Source organism: Euprymna scolopes, chromosome 28, assembly GCF_053919585.1.
Source record: "Euprymna scolopes isolate OS-2025 chromosome 28, ASM5391958v1, whole genome shotgun sequence".
NCBI lineage: Eukaryota > Metazoa > Mollusca > Cephalopoda > Sepiida > Sepiolidae > Euprymna > Euprymna scolopes.
The window spans coordinates 95397757-95417080 of record NC_136509.1 but is presented as its reverse complement, the minus strand read 5'-3'; the positions used below and the strand labels follow the sequence as shown (position 1 = coordinate 95417080).

Sequence of the window (19324 nt, the reverse complement as noted above, 5' to 3'; positions counted from 1 at the left end):
CAGGATCGACTCCAGCATTAATACTGCGGGCCTTTGATTTTTGTCCATAGGTGTGATTTTGTTGCTAAGTAGTTTGTCGCAAAACAAATGCAACAAATTCATCAGAGCACATTCCATTAAAATATTTGTAAAAAAGGCACAACATTGCGGCGATGGGACAGGGGTTGGAGCTTAGTTGACAAAGTGGGACAGATTAGATTGAAAACGCTTTTGTACCCTATCCAACAAGGAGAGGCTAGTAGTAGGTGCACCAGCCAAGATGTGGCAACAATACTCTATGCATGAGTGAATGGTGGCCTTGTAGAGGTAGAGGATACTCTGAGGTGTGAGTAGTCCTCTAGCATGATAGAGGGAACCCACCTTATTTGCAGCAGCTTTTTCAATGTCCTCAATGTATTTGTTCCAGTTTATATTGCCTGTGAACGTTAAGCTGAGGAGTTTGATGGAAGAATTCTCAGGTAGGATGTTGTTTGTCATGAATATAGGTGGTTGGAGAGGCTCCTTGTAATTGTTAAAGGAGAGCAGCTTAGTCTTACTTGCATTAAATGTTACCATCCATTTACGGCATATTCCACTATGGTCTTGAGGTCACAATTAACAACCTGTTACTGCATTATTAGTCACGTGCAAGTGACTCTATAAGTCACTCGGTCGGTCGGTCTGTCTGTAACACTTTTGTGCTTGGCCTTTTTGGTTAAGATCAAAGGTCTGTTGTTAATAGATGTTGTTCTTAGCTTTTAAAGCTTTTCTTGGCCTTTTGGCCAAGATCAAAGTGTAGGTGCTAAGTAGGACGTCTCCAAGTACGAAAGGGCGAATGCAGTATTATGGTGAAAGAAGATTCTAGCTAAGAAAATTTTTTGTTTAGTTCTAGAGTGACAAGGATGACCAATGACCCCTATTCCCCACCTTTTGAGTCGGCCTTGTGCCTAAGTTTTTTTTTTATTCATGTTCATTTTTTCCTGAATAAAAGATTTAATATCTCAAAGTGTAGTACCTGTTCTTACTACATGCTGTACTTATGTTTGTAACTTTGTGATATAAAGTGGGGGATCACTTTTCTCTATTAATTTAATGTAAAATGATCACCCACTTTTCAACCAGTCAGTCTCAAAGCCATTCAAGTCATTCTCCAGATCATTCAAGTTGTTTTTGAAGGATTCCAGTTAGTTTTTAAGCATTCAATTCATCCTTAAGTTCACTAAAGTCATTCTAAGTCATTTACGTTTTATTTAAGTCATTTCAACCCATTTTTCGGTCATTTTAGTTTATCTTTAAGAATTTCATGTCAAGCCTACATTCACACATTCGTTCATTACACGAGAGCACGCGACTAATGGCTATCGGCCTTGTTAAATAAAACATGCACTTTCAAGATTTCATGATCCATCGTGACACTATCATTTTTGGAGGGAATTGCAATTACCGCCCCTGTTATCAAGACCTATTCTGTTTATTATTTAAGTATAACTGTAACAGAGTGTGTATGAGCGCATGTGAAAATAGCAGCAGCAGCCAAAGGTATTAACAGCAGCAGCTGTTTGAGCACATATGCAAATTAGCAAGTGTGCGCGGGCTTGCATCAGAAGAAAAAAAAGATTTCTACACCATGTGGCGGGGAGCAGAAAGAAATACGTCCGGTTGAAATGGATGTGTGTTTCAGAGGTGATAGTGAGAGACTTAAGCTGGTGTCGAGGCAGCAGGGTGTTGTTAATCTCCTCACAGGCGAAATGAATAGTTGGAAAAAACAAGAAGCAGGCATTGTTTGGAAAGTAACGATAATAAATGCCTTTTGCTAAAACAGAAGAAAAAAATGAGTTGAATTTATGTATTTTTATATTATTTAATTGGAATTCATTATTGAGATGAGCATTGTTTTATCAATTTTATTTATTGCGGACCATTATCCTCATCTTTTTCTTAGTTGTTTCACAACGTTTCGGCCAACTATTCTTCTGGCCTTCGTCAGGTGGTAACCGCAACGGGATAGGAACTCTGAATCTCCTGACTGCATTCTCAGCAATTACTGCCTTCCGTAGTTGTTGTCGTCTCACCACGTTTTGGCCAAGTAAACCTCTGGCCGGCTTTGGGTAAGTTTGAAACCTCTATCTTCAGACAATTCTCACCTGGATCCGTAGAGATTCAACATCTCTATCAACTGCACCACGGGCACCACCATGGTGAGACGACAACAGCTACAGAAGGCAGTAATTGCAGTGAATGCAGTCAGGAGATTCAGAGTTCCTATCCATCGCGGTTATCACCTGATGAAGGCCAGAGGAACAATTGACCGAAACGTTTTGAAACAACAACTAAGAAAAATATGAGAATGATGATCCACAATGAATAAAATTTATTTATTTTTGTTTGTTTGTTCCTTTTTGATGGTACCAGATGGTGTGTAGTGTCCGAGCGAGGTTTGAACTGTAACTAACACAGTTCGAGCATAATGGTCACACTACATAACTTGCAATTTATTTTGAAAACTATTCTCATTAATAATTAATTTTCTATTTTATCATTTTACATAATTTTTTGATATTCTACTAATTTCGACTCGACAATTAAGTAGATACCATTGGTTTTAATTGAAATTCGGTATTTTGGTTTTCATGCTTATTTCGAAGAAGCACCGACTCAACTGATATTAAATCAAAGATGTAGCATCACAAGACTGACTGATGAGTGAAATGGATTGAGATGTCTTAGACGTTGTCATCAGCAGCAGTAGCAATAACAGCAGTAAGCAACAGGTACACTATAAGCAGTGCAAGAGAAAATGAATGACGGAATAAGAACAATCTGCCCTGCTGAAAGTGCTGATTATTCGTGTGTTTTTTTTTTTTAAATCTTCAGACTACTATTGTCATCTTGAGTCTTGTTTTCACAATGTTTCGGCCAATGTAACCTCCGACCTTCTTTGAATGTTATCTTGTCAAACTTGAGAATCTTTCTGCTGAACTCAAGAATTTTCACGGAATTTCGAACGCAACTCTTTATTTAATCAATGGAGGTAGCATGCCCTCGTGTCATCAGCCATGACTGGGTAGAAGTCTAAAGTAATTATCAAATATATTTTTGTGTGTAAAATTCATCTGTAAAAGTTACACTCTTCTGGCATTTGAAGGTTCAATCCTCAGTGCGGGCAACATCCAAAAATTACAACTGTGAATTACTTAGGACTTTTATCCAAACATGGCTGATGGAATGAGAACATGCTCCCTTCCCCCTGTGGTTTAAATAAAGAGTTTGGTTTAAAACTCCATGCAGATTACCGAGTACAATATTGAAGAAGGTCGGAGGTTATAGTGATCGAAACTTGAAAATAACACTCAAGATGAGAACAGTAGTCCATACAATCCAAATAATCAATCCTTATCTCAAAAATTCTGAATCTATTTACATATTGTAAGATTAGTGATAATTATTGAAATGTTGAATGTAGATGTATTAGCACGCTAATGAGAATATTGTGCTCTGTAACAGGGAATGCAGACTGAACCATCATTAAAAAACAAAAAAGGAAATTTGGTCAACATCGTCAGTAAGTAGATATACTGAAATTCTACGAAGAAAAAATAGATTTGATGAAACCTTCTGCTGGTCTCATTGAGGCATTCAATTGCTTCATAGAACCAAACTACCTCTATGAAAATTTGAGATTTTACGAAGGGATAAAAAGGATTTTTTTTTGTATTTGAATTATTCCAACTATTATTCTTATTATATATTATTTTTTATTGGAATCCTTTGAGATGAGTAATTTGTGTATTTATTTATTTGCAGATTGTTATCCTCATCTTCATAGTTGTTGTTGTCGGCCAACTCATCCTCTGGCCTTCTTCAGGTGTTTAACCGCGACAGGATAGGAATGCTGAGTCTTGTAACTGTATCTCCAGTAATTACTGCTTTCCATAGTTGTCGTTGTCTCACCACGTTTTGGCCAACTAATCGTTTGGCCTGCTTTGGATAGGATTGAAATCACTATCTTTTGACAATGCTCACCTGGGACTGTAGAGACTCAATGCCGATATCCGCTGTGCCACGGGCCCTGAAGCAACAACTATGACGATGAGGTTAACAATCCCCAAATAAATAAATAAATATAAGAAAATCCTTGTAAGAAACTTTGAAAAAAAAAAAAAAAAAAAAAATTAGCTACAAATTTCTCGCATAAAATAAAAAAAAAACGGTAATCACAAATAATATAATGAATTTTAAAAACTAATTAGGAATGGCAGGGCGCATATTAAAGGCAGAACAACTTGAATAATAATCATTAAAAAAAATAGATTACATGTGGCGCTCTTTGCTCTTTCCAAATAGTTTCTGTCCTTGCCTTGTTGTGAAACTTACTGCAACAGTTTTCCGGATTAATCTTCTCTTTTCTAGGCAAAGTTTAGGAGAAAGTATGTTGAGTCTAGACTAACATCTACAAAAAACAATTTTTTCTACCGCTGGAAACGAGCACCTTGTTAGGGCAATAACCGCTATCTAAGAAATAAACCATTATACAACTTCATGGGAAATGAAAACAATTCTAAAATACTGGTTGTTGAGGTTAGGGTTAGGGATTATACATAATTATACATTACTCCATCCACTGCACATGTCCAATTATCAAAAATAAATCCATATATTTAGAACGAGCTTTGTACATATCTACAATGTGATTGATTCATCCCTAAATAGTTCTTGGTAAAACAGATAGGTAATTAATAAACTGCAAATGGTACAGACTAAACGTTTTTTGTGTTTGTTTACAATTAGTGATCTTTTAAGCCAACGCATTTCAGGTGAAAACATTACATACTTACGTGTCATGGCGAAATTAGTATAAACACCAAAAATTACTAAAAATTAACCAGTAGAGAAATAATTACAAGTAAAAAATAGAATTTATCTGATTATCATGTTTTGATGTAAAATCAAGTCAGTGCAACAAACAAGGGAAATAACCCTTGACTTAAAGTGACAAATTAAAGATCCACCATTTTGGCACTTGCACACTTGTGCAAAGATACAAGCTTTTTGGTTTTCAGTTGGGATATTTGGAGAGTGCATAGCAGGGACAGACAAGCATACATTAAGGGCAGAAAACTATTTTGTTTTTTCTTAATTTTAATTCAATAAATGTGTAACAAACATTTTCTCAAAAACAAAAACAAAAAAAAAAAAACACGCATGCGAAAATTTTAGAATTTTGGCTTTGTTAAAAAAATTTTTTTTAATCTCTAATTTGTGTTTAAAAAAACTGTATTTTGTGTTAATATAATTTTATTTAATCTATTTTAGATAACAAAAAAAAAAAAACATGCATTTAACTTGTGAGATTTTTTATTTGATCCTGAAATTGCATTTGTCTGTCCCTACTCTGCACTTTCTAAATGTCCCAACTGTAAAACCAAAAAATTTGTACCTTCGCACTAGTGGACAAATGCTGCCATTTTTAAAACAATGCATTCCAGAATTTAAGAATGGCTATTTTTTTTTTTATTTTTTTATTTATTTATTTTTTTTTTTGATAAAAATACATTTAGTACATCTACTGGATCATTTTTTCATAATTTTTGGAATTTATACTAATTTCGCTATGACACATTAGTAAGTAATGTTTTCACCTGAAATGTGTTGGTTTAAAAGATCATCAATATAAACAAGCATCTGTTTTTTTTGTTTGTTTTTTTTAGTACTGAATTTTTACTTAATATCACAATGTTTTTAAATCAATAAAACAATTCATGTAACAAACAAAACAAGGAATAAATGAAGAAAAAACAATATTTAAAGTGATTTTTTTTCTCTCCATCTTTTCTCAAAGTGTGGTTGCTGATGCTTTTTTTTTCTTTTTTATTTAGAACTAAATGACACGTAAAGACAACCTTTACATGAGACTTCCTGATCTGTTTAAAAAAAATTAAAAAAAAAAAAAACAGAAACACGCACACACACACACACAAGCAATTCTACCTTCACACCAGTGCGAAATGTGGGCTTGCTTCGACACAAGATATTTTCTAAAAAAAAGTATATCACTAAAAACCTGGTCTGATCTGTACATAAGTTATATAGAACCAAACGGATAAACTTAGATAGGCGCCGACTCTCAACCAAAGTCTGCACCCTAAAAATAGTGTGTGAAGACCATGGCAGATTGTTAACCGATAAAAATGTCCACCCCCCACAAAAAAAAAAAACATCCCCCAAGACTAAAAATAGGAAGGACTTTTACATTTGTCATTTACAAATAAACCTGAGTGTCCAAAACGGACACCTGTCAGCAAAAAATCTTTTTTTTTTTTTTTTGACAACTAATTTTATCCGCAGTCGTTGTCCACGAAGCACCATGATCACCTACAAAATAATTTGCATAGCAAGGCGCTACTTTGGCTAAACTATGAAACTATCATCTCTTTTTGGGGTTCTCATTTAGAATTCAACTTAATTTTAAAAAATTAAAAAAAAAAAAAGAAAAAGAAAACTACAAATTTCTATGATGCACTCATCCATCATGGATCGGAAATGTTATATTCAAAAAAAAAAAGAAAAGAAAATCACATAAATTGATCAAATAATCTTATTTTTATGAAGAAAACCATTTTTAAATGATTTAAAGCGATTAATGTGAAATCGGTTGCATTACAAGGCTAATCTCGCAAGTTTGAATTATTGTGAACTTATCTGTCCTTTTTTTTCAAGATGGTGACGTAAGACAATACTTTTTAGCTTATACATGTAATTTGATTTTTTTTAGTTAAAAAGAACTACTTGATTAATTTGTGTGATTTTTGGAATATGACCTTTTTGTTTCGTGACGGATACGTACATCATAAAGATTTTTCTATATTTTTTTTTCCTTTTTTCTTTTTTAATTAGGTTGAATTATAAATAAGAACCCTTTTTGGTGGATTTTTATTTTGGGTTTTCTTTTTTTTTTTTTTCATTTGATACAAATATGTTTTTTTTTTTTGTTGTTTATCATCAAAAGACGGATCCCCCAGTCATGAGAAAATTCTATTCCAATACAGGCACTTTTACAGTTCCCTGGGTTCATAAACCTATTTCAACATCTCTTCTTCACTCTCTCACACATCACCTTGTATTTCTTCTCATCATACTAGCATTGTCAAAAAACATAACCCCAGGTTGTTAGTTACCGACATTCCTGAAGAGCGGCTAACCAGCAAAAAAAAAAAAAAAAAAAAAAAAAAGAAAAAAAGAAAATGGCTAGCTGTGCACTCGTCAACTACCGTAAAGCAGTGTTAATCTGAACAAAATATCATCCGTTTGTCTGTTACCGACCTTCCATTATCACAAACTACAACACATCTGAGAGCCATAACGGCAGCAAATGACTGTAGCGTACATCACATGATTTTTTTAACGGTGACGTCAGTATTGTGATAAAAAAGTTAAACAAAAAAAAATATTAAAAAAAAAAAATAAAAAATAAAAAAGAACAAAAAAAATAACTGACGTAATACCCGGATGATGGGCAAATCTGATGATTTTAAACTAGTTTATTTTTAATCCTTAATTTTTTTTCTTTTTTTTTTTTTTTTCTTTTTTGGTTTCACTAAACTGGAGATTCCTTAGAGTCTGGTAATTCTTCTCCAGATTTCCTAATATCTAAGGTTATTAATTTTCCTATAGTAGGTTTTTCTACTTTAACTTCGCCAACAACTGGCTTGGATTTTCCGGGACTGATTCTACCGGATTTCTGTTCTCCAGTCGGTAGAGATTTCCCTTTCGTAGGGGATTTTTCAGTTTTTTCATCAGAAGATTTTTCTACACTTGACTTTTCTGTTTTTGCATCCCGCGATTTACCATTCGGGGACTTTTCTGATTTCTCTTTCTCTTTCTCCTTTTCCTTTTCTTTCTCTTTTTCCTTTTCCTTTTCCTTCTCTTTCTCCTTTTCCTTTTCTTTTTCTTTCTCATCCTTCTCCTTCTCTTTCTCCTTCTCTTCTTTCTTCTCCGTTTTTTGATCCAGAGTTTTACCCTTAATGTCAATGCTTCTGGATCTAGGTCGATGTTCTTTGGACGATTCAGATGGTTTTAATTTTGTCTTGTCTAAAGACGGTATCGGCTCTCCGGGTATCTTTAGATACTGCATGTTTGGTCGCGTTTCGAAAGTCACTGATCTCTCGTCAAGGCTCGGTGCCTTGCGCTCTCGATATTTCCGGGCTTTATGTTCCCGACTACCACTGCTACTACTGCTGTCGGCTGACTTGAACTTTTTTTCAAGATAATTTGGTTTCCGCTTTTCATTGCTGGAGTCTTCATCAGCCGAAGCATGTTCTTTTTTATCCTCCGATGTTTGTTTCAGAATCGGCTTACGCTCTCGACTTTTCTCTTTCTCTTCTTTGTGAGGAGAGTGATGATGCTGGTAGGGATGTTTTTCTTTCTCCTTTTCCTTCTCGTGGTGATGCTGATCTTTCTCCTTCTCTTTCTCCTTCTCCTCCTCTTTCTCTTTCGCCTTGTCCTTCTCTTTCTCTTCCCTGTCCTCTTTCTCCTTATCATCCTTTGCTTTCATTTCAGAAGAGATCTTCTCGTCCTTCATATCCTTCATGTCTTTGTTCGATTCGGTGATAATTCCTAAAACGTCCCCACAGCTGCCGGTTCGTTTCCGATCAGGCATTTGCGGTACTCTCAAGCCAAAAAGATTTGACCCCGAATGAACCTTAGGCAACCTACTGAAAATATTTGATGGTCTATAGTCATCCCTATCTTCACCAGCCATTCTAGCAAGGTTCTCCTTTGACTTGGATTTCCGTTCCTCTGTGATTTTTTGAAGAGTTAACGGGAAGTCAAACTTAAACTTTTTCTTGGGTTTCGTTTCGTAACTGTCGTCTGACTCGCGGTCTTCATCTTCACTGGCACTGGTGGGAATGGGGGTAGACTCCATGACGATCTCATTGACTAACTTTTGGTCCTCCTCCAGATCTGCACGGCTGCTGACAATGCTCGGGTTCTTTCCAATCTTAGACAGTCGCTCTGCAGCTACACTCTCCATAGTGCGCCGCATCACGGGGTAATTATCAAGAACAGCATTGAAGTGTTCCACAGAGAGGGAATATAAATTTACATAAGTCTCAGAACGAACACTAGCCACTCGTTTGGCATTGGTTAGAAGACAGATTTCTGAAAAAAGAAAAAAAGAAAGAAAGGTTAGACAAATTTCTGGAAAAGGAAAAAAGAAAGGAAGGTTAGAAGACAAATTTTAAAAAAGAAAGAAAGGTTAGAAGACAAATTAAAAAAAAAAAAGAAAGGTTAGAAGACAAATTTAAAAAAAAAAGAAAGGTTAGAAGACAAATTAAAAAAAAAAGAAAGGTTAGAAGACAAATTTAAAAAAAAAAGAAAGGTTAGAAGACAAATTTAAAAAAAAAAGAAAGGTTAGAAGACAAATTTTAAAAAAGAAAGAAAGGTTAGAAGACAAATTAAAAAAAAAAAAAAAGGTTAGACGACAAATTTAAAAAAAACTTAAAGAAAGAAAGGTTGTTCAAACTTTTAAAACAACACACAATTTCTCAAAGAAAATAAAATGATAACCTTGATTTGGAATCAATGATAAATGTTAGATGCATAGATTCCGACCCATAAAACAGCAATTCTTCCTCTTTGTCAGAAACATCATTCATGGAATGTGAGAACAAAATAAGGGAAGCGAAAGACACACACACACACACACACACACACACACACACACACACACACACACACACACATTATTCTATTATAGTTTTATCTGTTTAGTTACACGTGTTTCCGCTACCGAATCGTATTAACGATCCAGTAACTTCGTCAGACTTAGACAGAACTCGTTATTATGATTTGAAAAGACGATATTAGAAGAAGACGATAAAAAGGGGGGTATCTCCATTTAGATCCGGCAACATTTAATTTTTAAGATTTAATAACTAAAGAAAAAAAGAAAAAAAAAGGGGGTGAGGTTGAATTAAAGAAAACTTTAACCAGACTTGATACGGATTTCCAGTGTATGTAGAGAAAGAGATAGAGAGAGATAGATGGAGAGAGGGGAGTGGGTAAAGGAGATACATATTAAACAAATGGGTGGTTATTCACGATTTAATACTTCGATTGTCTTGATGAGGTAGGAGGTTTGACACGCGTTAAGGATTTATTTGGATAGGTGTGTGTATGTGTGTGTGGGGGAGTAACTAAGATGCGTCTTCTTAAGGTAAGCAAAAGTTACGTCGAATTTAGGTGAATTACTTATTTAAATGCATTTGCTATAAATGTCTATGAGAAAATTAAGTTAAATATTATCGGGCATGGGTTTTATAGTTATTGTATCGGAATTTGGAAAAATATTGGAATCGTCCCATCACTAATATATAGTCATGTGCAAATGTTAGTATGGCCAATGGAAATTATCATTTTCAGTATATTTACGCATATGGATATTTGCTTTTTTATTTTAACAGTAGTTAGTAGTGTTGAGACGATTAATTGAAGTCGGGAATTGGAAAAATCCAAACTTTTGGGGGAAATTGGTATCGGAATCAGAAAAATTTGTCTATTTTCCAATGCCAAAACGATTCCTTTAATTATCATTTTTTGATATTGATTTTGGTAGTAATAATAAATATTTATTGATTTTAAGCTTCCAGTAAAACTAAATTTGTATAAATTTCCCCTACACACAAGTGTGTTTTTACATTGGAGAAAATGTGTTTTTACAGTAATTGGGACAAAATACACATTTTATAGTTAAATATTTAGAGATTTATAAAGAATCGAAATTGGTAATTGTATCGGAATCGGAAAAATTTTGGAATCGTCCCATCACTAGTAGTTAGAGATAGTGATATTATAATTACTTATATTATCCAAGTTGAATAAATAATAATAAAAAAAGAATGTTTGTAAAAATTTCTTTAATAGAAATGTAATGTTTTTGCGATGGAAAAGTTGAGACAGCTGCAAATGCATTAGTATTTAAGATGCCTTTAAATTGAATCACGTGCGCTACATCAAATGTAAGTGATCGCAAAAGATTTAAAGAGGATTTTGATGGAGACAGGCATTTAGTTCAAGTTGCTTTTGCTTGTAGAAATGGACGGCGAGATCAAAAGAGCTTCCTGAGACTTTTGGAAATTAAGTCTGGGAAGGGATTTACAAAGATCTCCAAGCAATTACGAATTAGCCATTCCACTGACCAGAAAGTAATTTACAGGTGGAATACATTTAAAGCAACTGCAAACAAATGTTCAGGCCATGATGTCTTAGTAATTTCACTCCAAGAGCAGATTACACAATTCTTAATAAACAAAAGTCTCGGTAATTTCCAAGATGTCATCACAGGGCTAAATGATAATTAGTGTCAATGAATTTGAATTAATGATTAGAAATGTGCAAAGTTTGATTTGCATTGGAGGTGTGTAGCAAATAAACAACATGAGAGAGGTGACGGTGGCTAAGTGGTTAACGACGCCGACTGACACCCTGAGTGTGCTAATTTCGAATCTAGTTAGTTCCACAGAAACACTTTTACTTAGGAAGGTTGGTAGAAAGCTATCCGAGAAACCAATGCCAATAATCAGTGACTACTTGGTTAGGGAGAACAAAGACTCCAGAACTCAAGCCCTCTGGAATATGCTAGAGGCAGCGAGGGATGCCATAAAGGGCCAGCAGTTGGTGGACATGGAGCACCCCTCGCTCAGAAAATAAACTTTCAGTGTGAAGGCAGAATCCCCATCTATTGTCATCCTTCCTTCTACAGGGCGTTAAAATTAACCTTTCCCCTGGACGTGGGAGGCATGGCTAAGGATCGACAGCCTTCTACGGATTTACTTACCGGCAGCCTTGGCCAGGCCTTCTACGTCCTCAAGGCCGAGGATTTCAGACCCGTCTGTGACACTGCTTGAGGTAAGTGAACATGTCTTTGAACTTGGCCACTTTTAATGTGAGGGGCATCAGGTGTGGAAGCAAGGCCTCGCGCATTGTGAGAGACTTGGTATCCCTTAAGGTAGATATTGCTGCTATCCAGGAGACCCACTTTATTTGTGACGAGGATTGTCAGATGCTGGTGAACGACTACGATCTTTACTCAGCATATGGCAATACTTATAGTCGTGGAATCTCCTTGCTAGTGAGTTGCACCCTGTCAGCGTCGGTGAATGTTGTTCACGCAGGCGAGGACGGGCGGCTAGTTGTTGTTGATGTTGCCATTAATAGTAGTGTTTTTTGGATTGTCGCTGTTTATGCTCTCAATTCTGCTGTAGATAGGGTATCCTTTTTTCGACGGTTGGAAGGCTTTCTTAGTGGATCTGGAACGGTTAGTTTTAATGGGTGATTGGAATGCAATCCTTGATCCCAATATAGATAAGGTCGAGGGGGGCTAATGGGTCGGTGCGGTGTGACAGCAGTCTGTCTGACCTGATGGCCTCGTGCGATCTCGTCGACAGATTCCGTCTGGATCATCCGGGGCAGGAGATGTGGATGTGGCATCCTGTAGTGCCTTCCCATCCAAGTACTTACTTGGATCGGATGCTAGTTAGAAGAGGCGACGTAGACTTTCTATCGTGCCCCACGTTTCACTTGTTAGGACACTCGGACCATAAACTCGTTATGGCCCACTTGAACTACTAGGCCTAAACTAGCCGGATACTGGAAGTTCAACAGCACCTTGTTGGAGTTGGAGGACTACCGGTTGAAGGTTACCGAATTAATTCAACGGGCTTTAGTGGGGGCGGTTACAGGGAGTAAGTGGTGGGTTAGTCTTAAGGCCAAAATTAGGCGCTTCTCAGTCCAATACAGCCAACACCTCGCGTTAGATAAGGCTAAGGCAAAGAAGCGCTTAGAGGATAAGCTGACCCGGGCGGTGGAGGGGGGCACCCCCAAGTGGTAGCACTAGCTAAACAAGACCTCAACCACTTGGCTAGCGAGCGGTATGAAGGTCAAGTAGTTAGGGCTAGATTAATGAAAGTTTCCAACGAGGCTGTGAATGTTGACGCTGTTGAGCGTTAGGCTGCTTTAAGGCGTGGTTCGGACGGGTACATTCGTAAAGTACATAACCTGAAAGGACACACCCTAGTTTCGACTCGGGAGATCTGCGAGGGGTTTCAGGAGCATCTATTGGAGTGCTTCACCCAACTACCTGGACTCAGGGTCGAGGAGTTTGGCAGCTATTTGGCTGACTTGCCCTGCCTCACGGTGGCTCAGGCGGCTAGGTGTGATGGTCTTGTTACTGAACATGAGGTCATTACTGCGTTGAAGCAGGTCGGCTACAACAAATCGCCGGGGCTTGATGGTTTACCCTACGAGTTCTACTTGAGGCTGTCGCCCATGTTGGTCCCTATTCTGAAGGATATGTTCAACCATTGGTTTGCTCAGGGTTCCTTTCCTGGACAGGTGACCAAGGGAATGATCACATTGCTGAGGAAAGGTCAACGGCATGGTGGAGTGGAAAATTTCGACGATTTTAGGCCCTTGACTCTGCTAAACACAGAGTTAAAGATTTTGGCAAAGATTCTTGCGAATCATTTGCAGGTTGTCATCACTGACTTGATCGAACCGGACCAGACTTATGCTGTGAAGGGGAGATCGATTCAAGGCAATTTGCATTTGATACGCTCGATCATAGAGGGGACAGAAGACGACACCGAAGCCGCGCTGATCAGTTTAGATCAGTTCAAGGCATTCGATAGGGTCGACCATCGGTTCTTGGGATCTGTGCTAGAGGCCGCCGGATTTAATCCGGACTTCCGCAAGTGGATCTTTGTCCTGTATGATAGGCCGACGGTAGCAGTGCAGATCAACGGTAAACTGTCGGAGTCATTCGCTGTCTCTCGGTCGGTGCGTCAGGGTTGTCCGCTGTCGCCTCTGTTGTACGTCCTGGTGTTGGAACCCCTCCTTCGCAAGTTAAGGGACGAGGCGGCTACACCAGTCCTGCGCGGAATAGCTCTCTCTGGAGGCACACGAGCCAGGGTTCCCGCATTTGCTGACGACGTCACCGTGTTCGTGTCTTGCCACACAGACGTTCAAGCGGTGGTCGAGGCGCTCGCTCGATACGAAGAAGTAACAGGGGCCATCTTCAACCACAGCAAGTCTGTCGGCCTGCGGTTGGGGGCCTGGACCAGGGTAAACTCGCTTCTAGGTATTTTCAGCTGGACCGATGGACCGGTTCATATTCTCGGTGTCTGGTTTGGACCGGGACTTCAGCTGGAAAAGAATTGGTCGGAAGTATATGGCAAGGTAAAATCGTCGGTGAGGACTTGGATTGGAAAGAAATTGTCCTTGAAGGGTCGGGTGGAGGCGTGTGCTACATACGTCTTTCCGCTCATCCTTTACTGATTGTCTGTACTTCCTCTCCCTGCAGAACGACTAACCCACTTGCAAGGGCGCCTCGATTCACTATTGTGGAACGATGGTAAGCATTATGTCTGCAGAGAGGTCTGTGTCCAAAGTCCGAGCGAGGGAGGCCTGGGTCAGCCCAGTCTCTTGTGTCATAGAAATGCTGAGAGATTGGCTTTCCTGGGTCGTTCGCTTGAAGAAGACGCTCCTTGGGTCCCTGTGGTTGAGAATTTGTTTCCCAATCTCAAACCCAAACCCTCGGTAGAAGGTCGTTGTAGACCGAGGGGGGAGTCTAAGTTCTTCTCTGAATGCCGGACCGCTCTTAGAGCTTTGCCGGGGACCAGTGTCCTCAATCAGCCAAGAAAGAAACTTTATTGGGAGCTAGTGGAGGGGACTGTGAAGGATCCACTTTGTAGGTGGATGGGATGGCCGATGGAGGTTGTCCGTTCTCAGTGGAGTTGGGCGCCGGGATGGGAGATTCTGAACAACTCGGAATTTTCCCTCACCTGGCGACTGGTCCGAAACGTGCTGCCCCTTTTCGACGAACTCTGCCGGTATAAAGAACATACGAGGGGCTTCTGTCCGCACTGTGACGAACGCGAGCCCGAAACGATCGGGCACGCGTATTTTAGTTGCAGCCGGATCCAGCCCTTATTGGAGTACGTCGGAGAGGTAACGGCTTGCATCGATGCCAAATGTCCGCTCGATCTCGAAGGTTATTTTGTGTACAACATGGAGCCGCCATTCCCCAGGGAGGAAAGAATGGTTTTCCTGGCGCTCCTGACAGTAGCGCGCATGGTGATTTGGATCACGCGCCTCAAGTTGGTCCGCGAAGGGACATCTGTTCCAGATTGGGATCTGATCGTTTACTTTAAACATTTGTTTAAAGTAAAGATCAGATGCAATTGGAGGAGGTTGCCTAGAGTGGAATTTGACAAGAGGTGGGTGCACAGCACTAGTCTGTGCATCCGTCGAGGAGCCAAGTTTGAATACTTGTTCCCTCCTTAAGCATGGCACGGGCGGTGCTGGGTCCCTTGGAACCCATCCCGCTTAGGTTCTAGCTAAGTCATTTTAAGAAGACTCTTGACTGGTGGTACAAATGAGATCCTGTTCCTGATTTTATTTTTTGGTACTAGAGAACCTCTGAGTCTGCCCATCCCCTTTGTGCCACATCCTTGTTTTTTCAACATCCCCGGTCACTCCCCTACTCAGAGGTCACCTTCCAACCCCCCTCCACCCGTTGCTTTGTTTTCTCCCACTTCCATTAAGGTATTTTCCCCAATCCCCATTAGGGATCGCCCTGCTTGTTTTCAGTTCCCCGGAAAACAGTGGGGGGTCTAGTCACCTAGATTAGTACAGGGGGGGCCTCACTAACAACCCAGTAGGATTTATTTTTTGTTTTTGATATGAACACTTTTGATTAGTTTTCCCCACTCCACGAACAATCTTTCTCTTAATTCAAAAACTTTTTATTTTCTAATGAAATTGAATTTTATTTTTTCACACATGCACGCACACACACACACACACACACACACACACACACACACACACACACGCAAAATTTATTAAAAAAAAAAAAAATGCATACACAAACACACAGACAACTGTTTATAAATTGTAAATATGTTTTTGATTCTTAAACGCTGGGGATTTATTAGTTAGATTAAGATCCATAGAGTGAATGAGGTATTTTGGTAAATGTTGCCAGTCAAGAGTAAGACTCCAAAGTCTACATTTATTACTTTTAATCACTTTAGTCACAAAGATCCTGAACCCTTCCCCTCCCCAATTTCTTATAGGGCCTTGTGCCTAATTTTGTTGTTAAAAATCTTTTGTTTTTTACTTAATTGTATTTTCAAAATTTTTAAAAGCAATAAAATATATAAACAAGATCAAAGTGTAGTATCTGTAGATACTGCAAGCAAAGACCATATGTGGGGGCAACCCCACATATAAGACCTTGGTCAATATAGGGGCAACCCTTCATACCAATTGTCACTATCCAGCTCCCCTACTCCCCGGGGAGTTGGTCCCCATTTCCCCTTCACTCCTCACATTAAAAATCGGCCTTGTGCCTAATTTGCTCGGTGGGGGAGCAAATAAATACCATCTGTTCCGGCAGATACTGCAAGCAAAGACTCTGTGGGGGCGACCCCACAAATAAGACCTTGTTCAATGTAGGGGCAACCCTTCATACCAATTGTCACTATCCAGCTCCCCTATTCCTCGGGGAGTTTGTCCCCATTTCCCCTTCACTCCTCACATTAAAAATCGGCTTTGTGCCTAATTTGCTCGGTGGTGGAGCAAATAAATACCTGGTCACGAATAGGTTCCTGTATGGTTGACTATTATAGAAAACTGATCACATATAATGATAGAAGATGTATTGAGACACAGGCATGGGTATGTTTGATCTGGCATAATGATGATTTATTAAAATTGTGGGGTCTGCATATGCGCCTGGTCCACAAAGTATGATAAGTGTTTCAGTGTGAACAGGTATGGTATAATAAATTATGGGGTTGATCTATTTTTACTTTCATCATATTTTGCTTTGGTTTTGATACCCCCAAATTCGAAGCTATCTCTTTACAACCCTTCCTTTTTATAACCTATCATCTATATATATAAAAGCGAAAATGTGTGTGTGTGTGTATGTATGTTTGTTTGTATGTCTCGCAAAAACTTTTGACATGGGTCACAGATTTTCACGAGATCGGTATCATTTTAAACTTTCAAGCTTCACTCGACAAATATCGAAAAATTGCCAAAAAAATTAATTTCTTCACCTTAAAATCATCAGTTTTCTACTGGGAGATGTCAGCAAAAACCATCCTCTCATGACAAGTTCGCTTCTATGCATGCATCATACGACGTCGGAACATGATTTACTTTAAATATTTGAAAAACCAACAGAATTTCGTCAACGTCATCTTAGCTCAGTTGCTTTGAGCACGGCCTGATTATCTAAAGGTTTTGGGGTTCGAATCGTGGTGTGAGATGTGTTTTTTTTTTTTTTTCGATTTTTTAAATTTTAATATTGAAACAGGGTTATTTAAGCCATTTTTTACGTGGTTTGTTTTGGTTTTTATTTCCCAGATTTTTTAAAGAAGTTTTAACGTTCGTTTTTCTGTTTTCTTTTTCGCATTTTCTTTTTTTGCTTTTTTTTGCCTTACGTTATTTTTTTGTGTGTTTTTTTGATTTTTTAAAGTTTTAACATTTATTTACTTCACTTATTTTTATGTTTAAATTACCCACCCCCCACCCCCGCCTTAGCACACACACCTCGAAACACCCGGGCAACGCCGGGTACCCCCCACTAATACTTTTATAAATCAGTCCATTTTCTGTAGGCTGTTTTTGAACCCAGTCAACAACGGGTACTTTTGCTAGTATATATATAAAATCCAAGGTTAATATTTTTCAGAGGTAAAGTAACCAATGAAGTTTATCGATGTTATCGATGTTGCTAGTAACTAGTTGACTGAAATATGCTCATGAGTGTAGCAACATATTACTGCTTATGTAAAAATAAATAGAAAGTATACTAGACGAACGCCCGGCATTTCCCAGTCATAAAATATGCTTAAATATGATATTTTAATGTATGCAGATTTCGTATTTTTTATCATAGAGCCAATTCTCTATTGATTACTATGCTATACCCAATATGTAGTAGTGTCGCCTTCAATGTGACCCGGTCATCAAAAATGCCCAACTACATGATGCAGATATTGTATTTAGTCCATTAATTATATTGTACCCAATATATAAAACAGTGATTTCAAGTTTTTTTAAAATATGACTTGGGTGCCATCAGCTAGAATCGAAACTAAAATGTCTAGCTTTTCAGCCTTAGTCATTAAGTTTAAAAAGTTTACTAGAAATTACATCATTTATTTATTTATTTATTGGCAGACTGTTATAGTTGTTGTTTCACGACGTTTTGGCCAACTATTCCTCTGGCCTTCAGGTTATTAACCGCGATGGGATAGGAATACTGAGTCTTGTAACTGTATCATCAGTAATTACTGCCTTCCATAGTTGCTGTCATCTCACCACACTTTTGGCCAACTAATCCTTCCCCATCTTAAAAATGGCGTTTGAAATAGACACCCCTAACATCTCCATGTAAAGAATGGATTTTGGATTAGCCAACCCCCTTTTTTTAGGTGGGGGGGGGAATAATTCCCCCTAATTTAACCGTGATAATCGTTGTTAGCATACCCACCCGCAAATGCTAAAAAAAAAAATTGGAGAAGAGAAGTAGATTTGTTTATCGCACAGCCAGTGAATTACATAATACAGGTCTTTTTATCCCTATAAGTACTTGTCTCCACAAAATTTGAATAAGATATTCTTAATCAGCATAGTCGAAAACCTGTGAAAGTCGTCATTCTAAATAAAATTGTGAAGGTGGACCTAATGTACAAATTTATCCCCACCTAAAAAAAAAAAAAAAAGTTCACGTGTGCACAATCTCGAGAATCAGTCCAGAAAAAAAAATTAAATAAAATACGCCACAGAATTCCAAATTAATGAAAACGCAAGTATATAACAAATAATTGTTTCCTTACGTTAAAACTGTAGCACAGGTAATCGGTGTAAAACATCAGTAACTGTGCATAAAAGCAGACCCTAACTTTCAAATATGCCGGCAGGGTGTCAATTGAGGTATGGAAGTAAAAATGGATACAATACGTCCGTTATTCTTCAAAACTGTTTACTTATATATTTGTTTACTTATATATTTGTTTACTTATATATTTTGGCAAAATATTAAGATATCTTTTGTTGATATATTTTTTCAAACATTTACGTTTTGTTTTTCAAATATAGTTATTTTTTTTTTAAATATGTACTTTATTCAAATATACTTTATTTAAACCTGCGTAATCTATTACGATCGTTACCGATTTAAAAATAAATGTCTCGGCAATATCATCTACTGGACTCGTACTTATTATGTTGTTTGAATTTAATGTTTTTTCACATTTTAAAACTGTTA

General features: G+C 37.9%; 1 protein-coding gene across 10 annotated transcripts in view; it reads right to left on the bottom strand.

Annotated features, from left to right (window-relative positions):
- Positions 1-5780: 5780 nt before the first annotated feature.
- Positions 5781-19324, bottom strand: part of LOC145249737 (uncharacterized) — a 1648663-nt gene continuing 1635119 nt past the window's right edge. For all 10 annotated transcript variants that reach the window (XM_080111644.1, XM_080111643.1, XM_080111642.1 and 7 more), the window contains one exon: positions 5781-9138. In XM_080111644.1, coding sequence (XP_079967770.1) covers positions 7574-9138 — 1565 coding nt within the window. In that variant the 3' untranslated portion in view covers positions 5781-7573. The remainder of the gene's footprint in view (positions 9139-19324) is intronic.